Source organism: Melanaphis sacchari, unplaced genomic scaffold (assembly GCF_002803265.2).
Source record: "Melanaphis sacchari strain LSU unplaced genomic scaffold, SCAv2.0 Contig24_pilon_pilon, whole genome shotgun sequence".
NCBI lineage: Eukaryota > Metazoa > Arthropoda > Insecta > Hemiptera > Aphididae > Melanaphis > Melanaphis sacchari.
In genome coordinates this window covers 1,061,937-1,077,436 of record NW_020271125.1, presented here as the reverse complement: position 1 = coordinate 1,077,436, position 15,500 = coordinate 1,061,937, and the positions used below count along the sequence as shown (strand labels likewise).

The following is a 15,500-nucleotide window of genomic DNA, read 5'->3' as shown; positions in this document are numbered from 1 at the left end:
TTAGGTATACATAAAATTGATAAGATTTAAAGTTTTTTAATAGTTTTATCAATAAAATACATACTTACCTATGCATTGAATTTTTATATTTGTTATTTACCTATTTACTTTTAAATATAAAATTAATTACATATACATATAAATAAAATAAAAATTCTATTCAAGAGATGAAAATTTTGAATGGCCTGGAGGAAATTCATTTTCCTGGCCTGAATTTTTCCCACTCCGCAACTGATGTTATACCTATATATTTAACATCTATATTATAATAATTGTTATGATACAAACAAACTATAGACATTATCATAGTATTATACATAAATACACAAATATACAGGCTATATAGTATACCTATAGTCATGTTTTATATTAAATAGGTGCCTTATATATTATATACGTATATACACGCGATATGCAATAATAAAACATATATCATTACAATAACATAAAATATATACGTATACATTCTACATTCGTGCATAATATATAAAATAAGACTATTTTCCTCAATCGTGTATCGTTCTACGTATATGAATCATATTGTATATGAATATCGTCGTCGAAACGATATTTTCTCTTTAGTAATGCGCCGTGGAACTATACGCACAGATAATATTATATTATAATATATATACATTTAATAATAATATTAATATCATAACGGTGGCCCTTTATCGAGCGCCATTTGTACGGATGATCCTGTTTCGGCGCTACCGCGCGTAGGTGAAACGGGTGGAAAGGGGGCGTAGGATAGACGCGATGATGGGCCGAGCTACGGGCAAACGGGTAGATAGGTTGGGGGGGAGAAACTCCACGGCAAACGGATAGGGGGGGGGGGGGGGGGGAAGCGCGCGTCACCGCCGCCGCCGCCGACGCCTGGAGAATCCCTAGCTGCACCAGAAAAAGAAGGACAATGTCATCCGGCGGCGGCGGCTGTGCACAGGGGGTCGGCGGATAACTCGGCGTGCGACGCGACGCGCGTGCGCGCATCCGTTTCCGACCAATCGGAACCGCCGGGCGTATCGTCGTCGGATGGCACTACCCCCCCCCCTCCCCCCCACGAGCGCGCGCCACCGGGACGCCCGTTAAATTTAATTATCGGATCATTATGTAGTCGTACGGGCCCGCGAGTTCGTCCGATATCGCGTACAGACCATCCACCGCCACAGCGTGGACGTCCGACGTCTACACTGCAGTGGCCGCGCGCGTTTCGTCCCGCACGACAAAACCGTAAACGACGTGCCTACCTGCACGCGCGTATATAACATCACGACGGTAAAATATTGTTTATCCGCTCGCGGGGCACACCTGCGACGACGAACGCGCCGCACGACGTATACCCCGGTCCGTCGTCCGCGTTCAGGCGCTGCGATACCAATAATATTCGTTGATAATAATCGCCGTCCGCGGCCTACTCGCCGCGCGATTTCCGAGTTCCGACTGCTGCGCTGCAGGTAAACGAGTGCGCGGTTGTTTCGACGAGACGGCAGCCGCCGGAACATTGACTTCCGAACAGTGTGTCCGGTGCGAAAAACGGTGGTCCGGTGTCCGTTATCATAACAATATAACGCCGCAATATTATAACATTGTTCGATCGTATCTCTTTACGTGTAGTGTACCTACCTACCTATAAATATATACACATACATAACTGAACCGTTGTCGTCTTCGTCTTCGTCGCGCGTCCAAACCGAACCCCGTCGACCGTGCGGCAGACAGACCGCGGTGATTCTCCGGCGATATTTTTTAACTTTCGATTTCACGATAAATTGCAATGTTGTTTGTGCGATTTTTTGCTCGTGACGTTTTTTTTTAAATCCATTTGTTGGCGGTCGCAAAGATCGCGTGCGACGACTACATACCCAGATCGCTAATCGGAAAATCATATTTTTTGGACGATTATTCACAGGTAAGCAATTCTATAATCATACCTAGGTATACCTACATGGCTACATATTATATATTATACAATACATGCGTCGTGTTTAATAATTAATATATTGTATTGCGTATTTGCGTCTACGACTTTTCTGTTGTGTAGGTAGTTTTTTTTTTCTGAAAACTATGATGTTTAATTATTTGATTTCCCTATGTATCTACGTTTAAAAATGCGAATGTAATGATCTGATAATATAATTCGAATAATGCTAGCAGTACCTACTATAGTATTAGCTGCAGCTCTATATATTGTTATAGATGGAATAGACAATAATATAATGTTATTCACATGAGTTTATGCTTAATGTGTAGATTTTATTCGTAAAAATTAAGTAATAAAAAGGAAAATCATACTGAGAATTTGTAAAAAAAATGTTACAAAATTTTAAATTTTTACAATGCAATTTTACGTGAAAAATACGATAGGTGTATAATAACTACATTTACAGTGATTATGATAGCGCAGAGCTATTATATGACTGTCTAAATGAGAATGTGTTGAAAATTAACATTTGTGAACACTGAACATATATAAAATACAATATATTTTTTTTTAAATATGAATATTATTACATAAATATATTTATTTGTAAGTAAAAATTATCATCAATCAAAACAACGTAATATAAGATTATAAGAATGATATCTAAGTAAATACCAATATAAGTACATCAATTTATAGTAAACAAACCTTCATATTATAATATTTTATATTTTTAGAAATCATATATAGAGCAGAAGTAATTCCGAAGTATCTTTCATATCTATAAGTAAGGATTTTTCCAATCCTATTACATTAAAAACACTTTATTTTTCTTTAATTTGTTCCACTTTGGAATATAATTCTATTATCTGATCGCCTTCAGCAACTATTACTCTTATACAATTCCTTGAATCAATCCAAAATCGCTTCTTTCTTCAAATCAAAATATTTTTAGCATTGTATTTTCATAATTAAGATTGTAAATTTGCATTTATATTTTAAAAATATTTAGCGAAGTATAAAATATATCCTGAAATTTTTACTTTAAATTGTAACTAATTAATATGGTATTCGTATGAAATTCAGTTTTTATTTATTAAAATACTCTAAACAATATTTAGTTTTGGAATTTAAAATTAAAAAATAAATGTTATGGACTCGAGAAAGTAAAAGCGTGAACATTTATAACAATAATTAATTGTATAAGTATGAATTTTTTCAAAAATATTGTTTTTTAATAGCATTAAATTCAATGTAAAAAATAATTGTAAAATTGTTTCAAAATAAGAATTATATAAATATTTAAATAGATTATACAATTTTATACATTACTCTTGGGTTTCTTTTAACTGTATCAAATATTCAACATTAAATATATTATTATAAAGTGTAAACTCTTATTGTATAATTTGGATTTGTTTAAAAACACATCTTATATATACACCAGCTAACACTCACAAAATACTGCACGTGCCAAGGGTGTACCAATATTATGCGCCAGGCGTCAATTTTAATGGGGGATTTAGGGGTTGCATACATTAACGGATAACAAAATAATTATCTCATATTAGAATGTTTTAGAACATTAAGTAAGTTGAGTTAACATGGTACAAAAAACTTAAAAATGTAAAGTTATTAATTTTAATAACCTTAAAAATAAAAACATTATATTTTATAACATGTTGTAAAATAATTGTATCGTAAATCATAAATCATAAAAATATTTTGTTGAATAAAGAATTATAAGTATATTTATATTAAAATATTAAATGGAGTCTTCAACCCATAAAATGTGTTTTATTTGCTGCCAAGTTAATATTTTTTTATTTAAATTACATAGATAAATAAATAAAATAAAGTAATTTTATTATTTAATTTATATTATTATGTTACTGTTTATTTTGTAAAATGATCTGTGTTAATGCTAAAATATTTTTATTATTATTTAGTAATTTAAACAAAATAAATACATCTGCTGTTTAATTTATACGTCTTATTTATACTCGTATTTATTATTTTTATTTGTAGAATGCAAATATTTTAGTTTTGGACAAATTCCTATAAATATCTACATTTTGTATAAGAAAATATCGATTCAACAATCGGATAAAAAAAAATATTGTTGGGTTTTCCTAATGGATGTCCCTAAGTTGTTGCGGTCGAAACAGGTTATATTCGGTCGACGGCGACGAAAGGTCGGAAATAGGGTTAAAAAATATTTAGCGCTACTTTAGCTGCAATCACACGTTTATTATTTATAGTTGAATAATAAATATATATGTATGTACAATTATTTACCCAACAGTTTTAAAAAAAAGCGAAAAACTGTACACCAAAATATACCACAGGAAAATAAGTTATGGTGTGGAAAGTTATTCGAAAAACTCGAGCCAATAAATTATAACGGCATGTAAGGACAAAACAACCCTCCAAACATATGCATATACTGACCCTTTTTATCATGTAAAAACCACGTACGTGTTTTGATTCTTTAGTTGTATCATAAATAGTATTAAAACAGCTGTAATTACAAATAAGGCAGTTAGTGAAAAAAGGGGAGTATAGCGAATGACATTATTATTTATGGTTCACTGTGTTTATTACTACAGTCATCATAAATACTAATTAAAAACTATTTAAGATTCTTTATCGATGTTTAAAAAGCTATTATCTTACTCATTTTTGTTTTAAAAAATATTCATATTTTTATTATGTTTTTAACGCCGAAATTCCCACGTAGAATGATAAATGTTCGTTTAATTTTTTTTTCGCCTGCATTTAAAGTTTAAATTGATCATTATATAATGTAGTTGAATTCACGGGTATCCGTGAAATTAAAATTCGTGTATGCGATTATGTGAATCCGTGAATTTTTTTATTAAACTACGGGTTTATTATTATACGTAAAATTTTATTTTAAATACATCTAGTATTTTCCAATTTCTTTTTAGTTTCTATACGGTGGTAATCAGTGCGATTAATTAAAATGGCTTTTACAATGTTTTTGACATTATCTGTTTCTACTGCTATTACTTTTTTATTTTTATCTATTTCCCATTCGTTGAAAGTATTCTTTATAGTTGATAGATAAGATTTTCTGCTGTGTGTCATTAATGTAACTCATCAGTAGTAAGTTTAAATCAAGGTTTAAATGATATTGGTCACCATTGTGTATCAATAATATGTGCACTTATAGACTATATAGTTATTTATGACTTTTGTGATAATAATGATAACCAACGATCAGAAGTACACGATACACTTTGGACAGAGCGCAATTTTATTTTTTTCTATTTTTAGTGCATATAGAAACCCTTTTTTAATACCTCTTCCTTAATTGCCTTGTAATTTGGTTCTGCGATGGGTATAAAGTAATTAAATCTAGTACTAAAACAAAATGGTATAGGTATTTAATTTAAAGCCACCATTTTAACAACGGATTGATGAATAATTTCAGTTCTTTTAGGAAAACATAGTGGATTATCATTTTTTTTTTTTCACTGGTTAAATTATTACGACGACATCGTTTTTGAGATGAAATTATAAAAGTACTTGTTTAAGTATCGCATAATCTTAAATTGACAGCATTTTATTGCTCATTACTATTTAATTGCTATCTTCATTATTAACAAAACAACCTAACCTGTAAATAGTCTTAGAATAAATACTAATAAAAGTAAAAATAATATATTGGTATCAATTTAGTCAAAACTCCTTGAAACGTACTCATTTTAAATGAGTATAAAATTAACTATGGTTTATCTTTCAGTATCTATTCAAATATCATAAAATATTTATTTCAGTAGAAATCCATTCTCCAATCATGGCATATTATACAATACGCCCCTTTGATTTTTATTACTTTCATACTAGTTTGTTATATTATGAATGATTTTTTAATTGACGAGTACCTACTGATTTAGTTCTATCATCAACGCAGACAAATTTATCATTATAATTTTCATCGCATTATTCACTGTAAGCTTTGTTTTCTACACGTTTAACATAATTCCAAACTCAACTTTTAATCTTAGGCATCGTTATTCGTTTGAAAAAAAATTAATATCACAATTTCGACAGTATATATAGGTACACATTTTCCAAAAAAAAATTTATCAAGACTTCAAAAAATAACAAAAGTTTAAAAAAAAAAAAGACGAAAACAAACTAGTTAAACAGCTGTAGCTAATGATGGGTGGATTGGTTTGTACTGTTCATGGAAATTTTCACGTCGCTGTTGTACGCGTAGTTGTAGTACATACATTGCTCCATCCGTTCCGCCATTTTACAATAATACTGTTTATGAAACATTTAATTTTTAGATATTTTTAGTAGGTATTTAGTTTTTTACGAAAATCATTGACATATTTATTTTAAATATTTCATTATAATTTAATACGCTTAGTAAATATTATATTTTAAATACATATGAAATAAATATCCATGATTTACCAATTAATTACACATGAATTAAATTTACGGATTTTTATATTTAAATATACGCGATCACGTGAACCTTAATTCACGTTTAAATTCGATAACTCATATATTTACGATCGTCAAATGATCAAACGAGGATGCAAGCAAACATCAACTTTTGAGTACCGGCCTTCCCGTCAAACTGAGAAATTCCACTCCCTTTTTCATACCTCTCACAGCTTACTTACTGAATAGTAAGTGAATAATTATATGAATATATAATTATTATTATAATTCATCCCTACTACGTCTTATGTGTTTAACCGTATCTTTAATCACGGAAAACTTTCTAATTAAATAGTAACCATATGAACTTGTAACTTAAGATATTTATCACTAACTACTTGACTTGATTATGTTTTGAGTTTTCACAACCCCTTTAATATTTAAATAAATAATTTATAATTATTATTAACCGTTAAAAAAAATGTAGTACCTGTAGATTTATCCTGTTTACATATTTGCAGGCAACATTGCATCTTTAAAACATAATATTAATATAGAGTTGTGATTTTTCGTTTGATAATTATAGCGGTAAATACTTTTTATCTCTTTTTAATACAAAGAAATACATCGCATAAAATTGGTAATAAATTAAAAATTTAAACCAATTTCAATATTAGAGGATTTTATGTTAAAGATTGTATTATTGAGATATTTTCGTATTTTTTGTTCCACGAGAAAAATATTTTTATTTTAAATTAAATATAGTCTCCAAATTAAATTTCACTTCCAATTTGGTACATATTAATTAAAAATTTAAAATGGAAATCAAAATAATCAATCGCGATAAATTAATTTTCACGAACTATATACCACATTATGTATATTTAACAAAAAAATATACGACATACATATTTTGACTTTAATTCAATTTTTATTTACTTTTAAGCAAAATTTAATTACGTTTAACTTAGTTGGTAATTTATTTTTTATGGATACTCTTCTTCATTTTTAGGTTATGTACTCAATTTACTATCAGAATTGAAATTTTAAGTTAGTTGTGTATCTTTTATTTTGTATTTTTTATAAATATAATTCTGTATCTACTGATTTTAACACTATATTTAATAAACTTACTGAACAAGAAATTGAGTTATTGAACCCTTTTAATTAAAATAAATATACAATTATAAAATTTAAATTAAATCTACATTATGCCAATTCAACAAAATTAATAACAATTTTATGTTTGTTTCAGTCATACTCAATGATGTACGAAAGCGCATGTTCGTACCAAAGTGCATTAGACCTGAAAAGGGTCGCGATGTCATCACCACCTAGTATAAAAACAGAAAATGACTGTCTTCCAACTACTACTCCGCAGTGGCCCTCGGTAGGAGTGGCTAGTTGTGCTTATAGGTAAACATCACATTTTTGTTTACTTAATTTGATTAATTAGAACAGCTCTTTGGGTGCACTAATGTGTTTATAATACACTTTATACTCTTATATATATATATATATATATATTAAGTAAACTTAAACTATAATAAGTAATAATTTATTATTAATTCTTATTTTTTATATATATACATAAGGTTTGCGTGTAATTCCACGTTTGAGCAACTTAAACAGTCAGTAGAAAAAGCAAAAGCTGCATTACAGGACCGTGGAAGTTACTTATCGTCGTGTGACCTAGGTACGTCTCCTTTTTGCCCAGCAACACCGTCATCCAGGACGACAGTGTCCACTCATCCAACTACCAATTCACTCGATTTATTTCAGGATGAACAAAATAATACTGATAAACGAAACAATTGTAAGTTCACCAACATCAATTTAAAAGTTTAAAAATAACATACAAATATATAAATATTTATAACTTCTTATTTAGCAAATGCAATAAAAATTAATTTTTAAGTCGAACTAACGCAGTTTTACCTATGATAAAATGTAACACAATAGTATTATTTATAGCTAATAGTTATTTATTTTTAATAAATCGTATTATTAACTTTTCTATCTATGAAGCTATATCTAATAATAATATATATTGTTGAAAATCTGCAAACAGTATACCGTATTATAATGTATTGTCGTTTTTGTAGAAAATAAAGTTAAAAAGGAAGAAAACAGTTTCCATGGAAACAACTTTCGGTCGTCATCCTTCAGTGGTTTTGTACTTTTGGCTCTCTGAGAAAAAATGGCGCATTTTGGAACAATTGCACTAAGCTCAAACACAATACATTATATACATATATTTTCTCACCGGGCATCCGGAAACGAATAGGAATGAGATAGTAAAGGGATGCTCGGGTGTGGGAGGGGAATGAATGAAAATTGAGTACATCCGTTGTGGCTTTTTAGTAAAAAAAAAAAGTGAAAACGAAAAAAAAAATGTTTTTTAATGATATGCCAGGGACATAGGTTTTTATTATTTCAGTCCACTTCCGACGATCATATCAGTCCAGGCACATAATCCTTTTATGATTATCATTTCCTTCCTTGAAAATTCATGGTATAATATAATATCTTTTTCACATACCTACTTCATATAATTTTTAATTTTAATAAATCTTAAATATAGGTAATTTTCTAAAATATTTTAGCTTATTACGCTTAGAAGGATTATTTATTTAAGTATTGTTTTGATTTAGTATATTCATAGTAAATACTACATAATAAATCTTGATTGACGAATCATTACAAATCATATGAAATTTTGAAGAATTTTATTTGTATACAAATAATTCTATTAACAACAATGTATAAAACGTTTTATAACGATATTAAAAATATATCAAATGTATACAAACAACTTTTTTTTTATAAAAAATATAAGATCATTGAAATAGAATATAATTGAAGCTTAGATAACATTTAAATATAGACTGTATTATATATTATATTAGTAAGAAGTTTTTCAATGCATATAATACATAATATAATTAATAAATTATGCGTAATTATTAACATGAATAACACATTTTATAAAATAAAACAATTTCCTAGTTTAAGTTTAATTTGGGTAGTATAAGTTTGAAATTTATGTACTAAATAGTAAATACTTAATTAAATAAAAATAATATCTTGAAGCAAATCTTATTTCTTGTTATAATAATGCAAGAAACGACGAAAATAGAATCCTTTTTCTTTCAAATGTTTTATTTTTCCTTCTTTTATTTTTGTAAACGCTTTGTTGTTGTTTTTTTCAACACCTTTTTAGATAATTATTTTGTTGACATAAACGGAAAATAATGGATACCCTACATAAAAAGAGGGAAAATTATCATTATAAACAAATATAGAAAAAATAACATAGACATGATAAAAAGAAAACCTCCGGAACATTAATACCGATTCCAGGCGACGAGCCGCAACGATAGTATCCTTTTCCGGTGTTCCGGTTAGCTTTCCTGGTGCATTTTATTTGACACAAAAGAAATGTTATTTAACAAAATAAAATTAAAATATCTATTTAAAAACATTTTCCAGACGCTCTCATGTTTTATTGTAAAATTTTATACTTTTGAATAATTAGTGAAAAATATGTTTTATTTCTAAAATTAACTAATGCACTAATAACATATTATTTCATTTTTGTTGATATTATCCATATTTAATTTATTAGTTATTTGTGTTTTATTTGATTTGACCCTCATCATATTATTTTCTCTTGACATCTATGTTATTAATGTTCTCAACAATGCGTAGTTTATTTATTTTGTTTTAATATTCAATTATGAATAATCATTTTTTATTACAAAAGCAAACATATTTTTAATATAATTATATTTTTAAGCATAATACAGATAACAATAATATACCGTATAAATTATAGACATTTTGCAGTTTTGTAATCTGTATAGTATTCTATTATATACTAGTATACTAAGCGTATTTCATTTCGTAATTTTCATGAATAAGTAATAAAAATCTATGTCTCAAAAATTAATATTATTTATCTTGTACGTATAACCTAATTGTAATATTATATATTAATAATTAAATATATTATATTATTATAGATTTCCTTATATGAAAACAAATGTAAATCGCCGTTGCACTGTATAGGTACATTATTGAAAGAAAGGTACAGAGGGTACATTTTATAACCAAATGATATTTTTGTAGTAGAAGATAATCGTTTTTCTACCATAACTATAAATACTTTTAAAAATAAAATAAAATATATTTGAAAACAATACACAAATCACGAAATTAACACGAATAAAATATCTCACTTTTATAACACTAGCTATAAATATGTAATGTAAATTATTATATTTATATACTTACTATAAACTAGTAAGGTAACTAAATTCGAGACCAAGCTCCGAAGATTCTTTAATAACTTATAGAGGTACCTTTAACTATACAAAAAAATTATTTAGTCAGTATTTTATAATATTTATGTGAATATTTCCTGATATCAATAAATAATATACATGAACTAATTCTATGTATAGAAAGATTAAAATAAAATTCTAATTATTTGGCAGTAAAACACTTAATGTAGCTGTAGGTATAAAGTTAATTTTTAGTTATGTATTTTTATAAAATTTTTGCCACCACAAAATAATCACTTGTGATGAGCATGAACATCCATCACCCATATACAGTGTGTCCCGTTTTAAATGTACCACTAAATATCTCAGCCCTATAATCTTAGATTGAAATACGGTTTGCTGCAATAGCTAAGGGGTACTGAAGTACACATTTAAGGACAAATTTCAAATTTTTAACTCTTGTAGTATGCGCATGCGCAATACAAATTTTTTTTTTTTTTAATTGCAACACCTATTTTTGTCACCGGATATGGATAGATTATTTTATTCTAAGTAATTTTGATCCATTGACCATAGTTCTAAACCTAAAATTGAATGAGTTACACCTTTTCGAAATTTTAAAATAATTAAATTTTTTCGATTTTACCAAAAACATTTATTGTTTTAAATTTGAATTGAGTGATTTTTTCATAGATTTTAATAAAGAATGTGAAGTAGGAAATTAAATAAAAAATACTCCGTTACATTGTTTTGACCTAAAAGATAGGAAGACGTTATTCAGATTTCTTAACTTTGCTACCGATGATGTTGGAAGATGTCTCTTTATTACTTCGTCAAAACTTATTTTTTCAACAGGATGGAGCACCCGCTCATAATGCCATTATTATAAGACAACAGTTAAATGAAATGTTTAGAAATCGATGGATGGGAACTCACGGGCCAGTGGAATGGCCCCCACGGTCACCTGATCTAACACCATTAGATTTTTTTTATGGGGTCATTTAAAGACTGTTGTTTATGCAGATCCACCAGCAAACTTACAGGATTTAAAAAATAAAATAACGGTAGCGTGCAGACAATTAACAAAAGAACAAATTTTGGCAGCAACCTATAGAGAAGTGAGTCGTCGATTGGAAATGTGTTTAGAAAAAAACGGAAGAAATTTTGAACATTTTATTAGATAAAAAAAATAAACATAAGTCAAAACAATGTAACGGAGTATTTTTTATTTAATTTCCTACTTCACATTCTTTATTAAAATCTATGAAAAAATCACTCAATTCAAATTTAAAACAATAAATGTTTTTGGTAAAATCGAAAAATTTAATTATTTTAAAATTTCCAAAAGGTGTAACTCATTCAATTTTAGGTTTAGAACTATGGTCAATGGATCAAAATTACTTAGAATAAAATAATCTATCCATATCCGGTGACAAAAATAGGTGTTGCAATTTAAAAAAAAAAAATTTGTATTGCGCATGCGCATACTACAAGAGTTAAAAATTTGAAATTTGTCCTTAAATGTGTACTACAGTACCCCTTAGCTATTGCAGCAAACCGTATTTCAATCTAAGATTATAGGGCTGAGATATTTAGTGGTACATTTAAAACGGGACACACTGTATATATATATATATGTAGATCAAATATAGTAGGTACAAGTTTTTTTTGTCCTACGAAAAGTATAGTTAACTCTACCTATATATTATTTCTATACATTAGATAAATAATTAAAATTTATTTTTTATTTTTTTAGATATTGATTCATCAAATAGCAGATACGATAAAAGTTCTGGATTAATGCATTTATCATCGTCTACTTCAAATGGTAAATATATATTTATCTTATAGAATAATTTTGTAAATACATTTTAAACAATATAATTCTTTTATAAACGCAAGTATAAAAAATATTATACTCCAATTCTACATATTATAATATTGAAAATTCCAAATCTGTATTAAAACTTTAACAGAACGCAATTGTATTTCACTGTAACTATTAAAGTTATTTCGTCAACACTTCATACATATATAAATAAGTAATAATAATAACTTATAATTTCTTATAATTTATAAGAAATAAATAATCATATGGGATCCAAAAGTTATAGGTTACCTAACCAACGATTGCATAACTTATTTATTATCCATCAATAATATAATGATATGATAAATTACAGCTAGATAGTATCTTGTAACTATATAGAGTACGGTTTCCTATATACTCGTATAATACTGTAATTGCAGCTCATTATACATATTATAATGTTTATTATAGATTAATTTTGTTGATACGTTATATTAATTTAATTTTAATCGGTACCACAATTAGTACACAATCTGCGGTGATGTACCAATTAAGTATCTATAGCATTTATAGTATGTTGATGCAATGTATTCACGTGAAGTGTTGCGTATAATTGCACTGGAGTCCAGAAATCGTGTTTTACATAGAAAGTTTCAGAATTTAGCATGTACTGGTTTTTTTTAGTGTATTTATTTGAGGATAGGTACATACTTAATTTTATAAATAGTAAATATTGGGGTTCATATTTCTATTGTTGTATGCATTTATTAAATGCCTATACCAATATTAAATTATCAGAAATGATGAGTAATACTACAATTGTTATAACAGGTGCTGAAAAATAATACATTTTCTGCTAATTACTCGTATAAATAAACGTACAACTTTAAGCATAAGTTGAATCCTAGCACATTTATTTTAGGAAAACTTAAGTTGGGTTAACAAACTACCAAAAATAAATTTTATATTTTTGTACCTCGCCTCTGATGCATAAAATTAATATTTTTTTTCATGAGATTTACATCAATACACATAACTTCATTATTTTTTCTGTTATTATCTTCTTTATTTTATAGTTATTCATTTCATAATAATATAGTTTAAATGGGGAAAAAATTTAAAAACACTTCTTTCACAAAAATTAAATGAGTCAATTTTTCACTGGTAAATCGAAGTATCTTTTTCGATTACATTATTATCAATAACATTCAGATAATATTATATTATTGCAGACCCAACTGGTATTTAATTTAATCGATGAAATAAATCTCGGTAGCCAATTCAAGTTTTTCCAAACAAATCTAAAATAAATTATATTTATATAATATTATTTACATGTTGTAATCGTTGAGATGTATCAATTGAACACTTGAAACGTAGATATTGAAAACTATAAAAAAAATATATTTATATTATTTACCTATACCTACGTATTAATACGACATAAACACAAAATATTGACATATTATCATTAAAAAATATTATATAGGTATTCCAAAAAAAAATTACATTTCAAAAATAATAATCTGTAGGCGGAGACGAAAAATATAACCCCCCCCCCCCACATACACGCCTAATATGTACGATATTGAATTATTTATTATGAACTATAAACGTAGCTGTGTCGTTGGGTGAAAAGGGGAGTCGCGTGACCCCCATCTCCCCTCCTCGTATTGACAATAGTGTGTTTATCTCCGACGAAGGTTGGCTTTTACAATTTTACGGGAAGGGGAAAACTGTCAACCCATCGGTATGAGGGTCACATGCTGTTACCATAGAAACTGTCGTCAGTCAAATGGCCGCCATCCCAAACCGCCTCACCAATCATTCCTATTCGGGGTTTTCTTCTTAACATCTAATAGAATTTTTTTTCGTTTGGCATTGAATTAGGATACAAAGCCGAAAAACGTTGTTAGATTCTTTATAAGATTTCTTTTCAATGATTTCACACGTTCTTAACAAAAATATTATTTAAACTTCTATGGATATTAAAGTCAAAAATTTAATAGTATAGCTAAATGGTAGCTTGAAATTCGCATACGAATAAATAATAGACAACAATTTATAGTCAAAAATACATAGAGTTTAAAAATTGCGGATAACTAATACAAATTATTAAAATAATTATTAATAAGTATTATAATATAATTATACATGTATATTAGGTAGGTACAATAATATTAATAGTATACAGTTTTTACATAATATATTTTGTATTCAATTATTATGTCAGCTGAATCTTTCTATATAAAATAATACACGTTTAAAAAATATTGGGCGAAAAACTTATAGACATATTTTATTAGGTTATTAATTTTATGTATTTTTTAATACTTATACAATTTGATTTACCTTCTCTATACTATTGAACTATATATTTTTAAATAACAATAAAAAAACCAGTCTGATAAGAATTGTAACTATTTTTTCTGCACTCTACTATTACTTTATTTACATATAGAGGTATATACTACCAAATAAAAGGTATATTTAGCTATTGAGTACTGATTTGTATATAATATAATCCAGACTGGCATAAAACAATTGAAATATTATAGTATATTATTGGTACAATTACTATTCTATTAGAATTTTTTTAAATTTGAATAATTTTAAAAATATACTATTAAATAACATTATAGGTTCTCATTTATAGTTATAAAAATTATCATATTTTTTAACTAGTAACCTAACTTATAGGTACACCTCATCTAGTTTAGTGATATAAAATTTATACCCATAAATTTTTTAATATTGTTTAAGCATACTTGTATTCAGTAGCTTTGTTGAATAAAAAATGTATGATTTTAATATTCTTTCAATAATTTCTACAGGTTTATCTTCTGTAGGAAAATCGACGTCATATTTGCCATCATCCATATCAGAATCATTTAGATCGTCATCTAAAACAGGTATGTCATTAATTTATTTGCGTATTTGCACAAAAGTCAATCATCAGTAACAGTTTTAATTCAAATAATTCCATACTTTTATTTTATGTAATTAAATAATAATTATAAATGAAATAGATAATATTAATAATTTAAAAAATGTATCA

The 15,500-nt window shown here is 27.5% G+C and overlaps 1 protein-coding gene and 1 pseudogene across 1 annotated transcript in view; both read left to right on the top strand.

The window, feature by feature from the left end:
• The first annotated feature begins 1,130 nt into the window (after nt 1–1,130).
• LOC112595030 (DNA-binding protein D-ETS-3) overlaps nt 1,131–15,500 on the top strand; it is a 54,703-nt gene continuing 40,333 nt past the window's right edge. Inside the window, exons 1-5 of the mRNA XM_025340100.1 lie at nt 1,131–1,909; nt 7,602–7,762; nt 7,942–8,162; nt 12,389–12,460; nt 15,277–15,354. Coding sequence (XP_025195885.1) covers nt 7,611–7,762; nt 7,942–8,162; nt 12,389–12,460; nt 15,277–15,354 — 523 coding nt within the window. The 5' untranslated portion in view covers nt 1,131–1,909; nt 7,602–7,610. The remainder of the gene's footprint in view (nt 1,910–7,601; nt 7,763–7,941; nt 8,163–12,388; nt 12,461–15,276; nt 15,355–15,500) is intronic.
• Nucleotides 11,335–11,816, top strand: LOC112595031 (annotated as a pseudogene).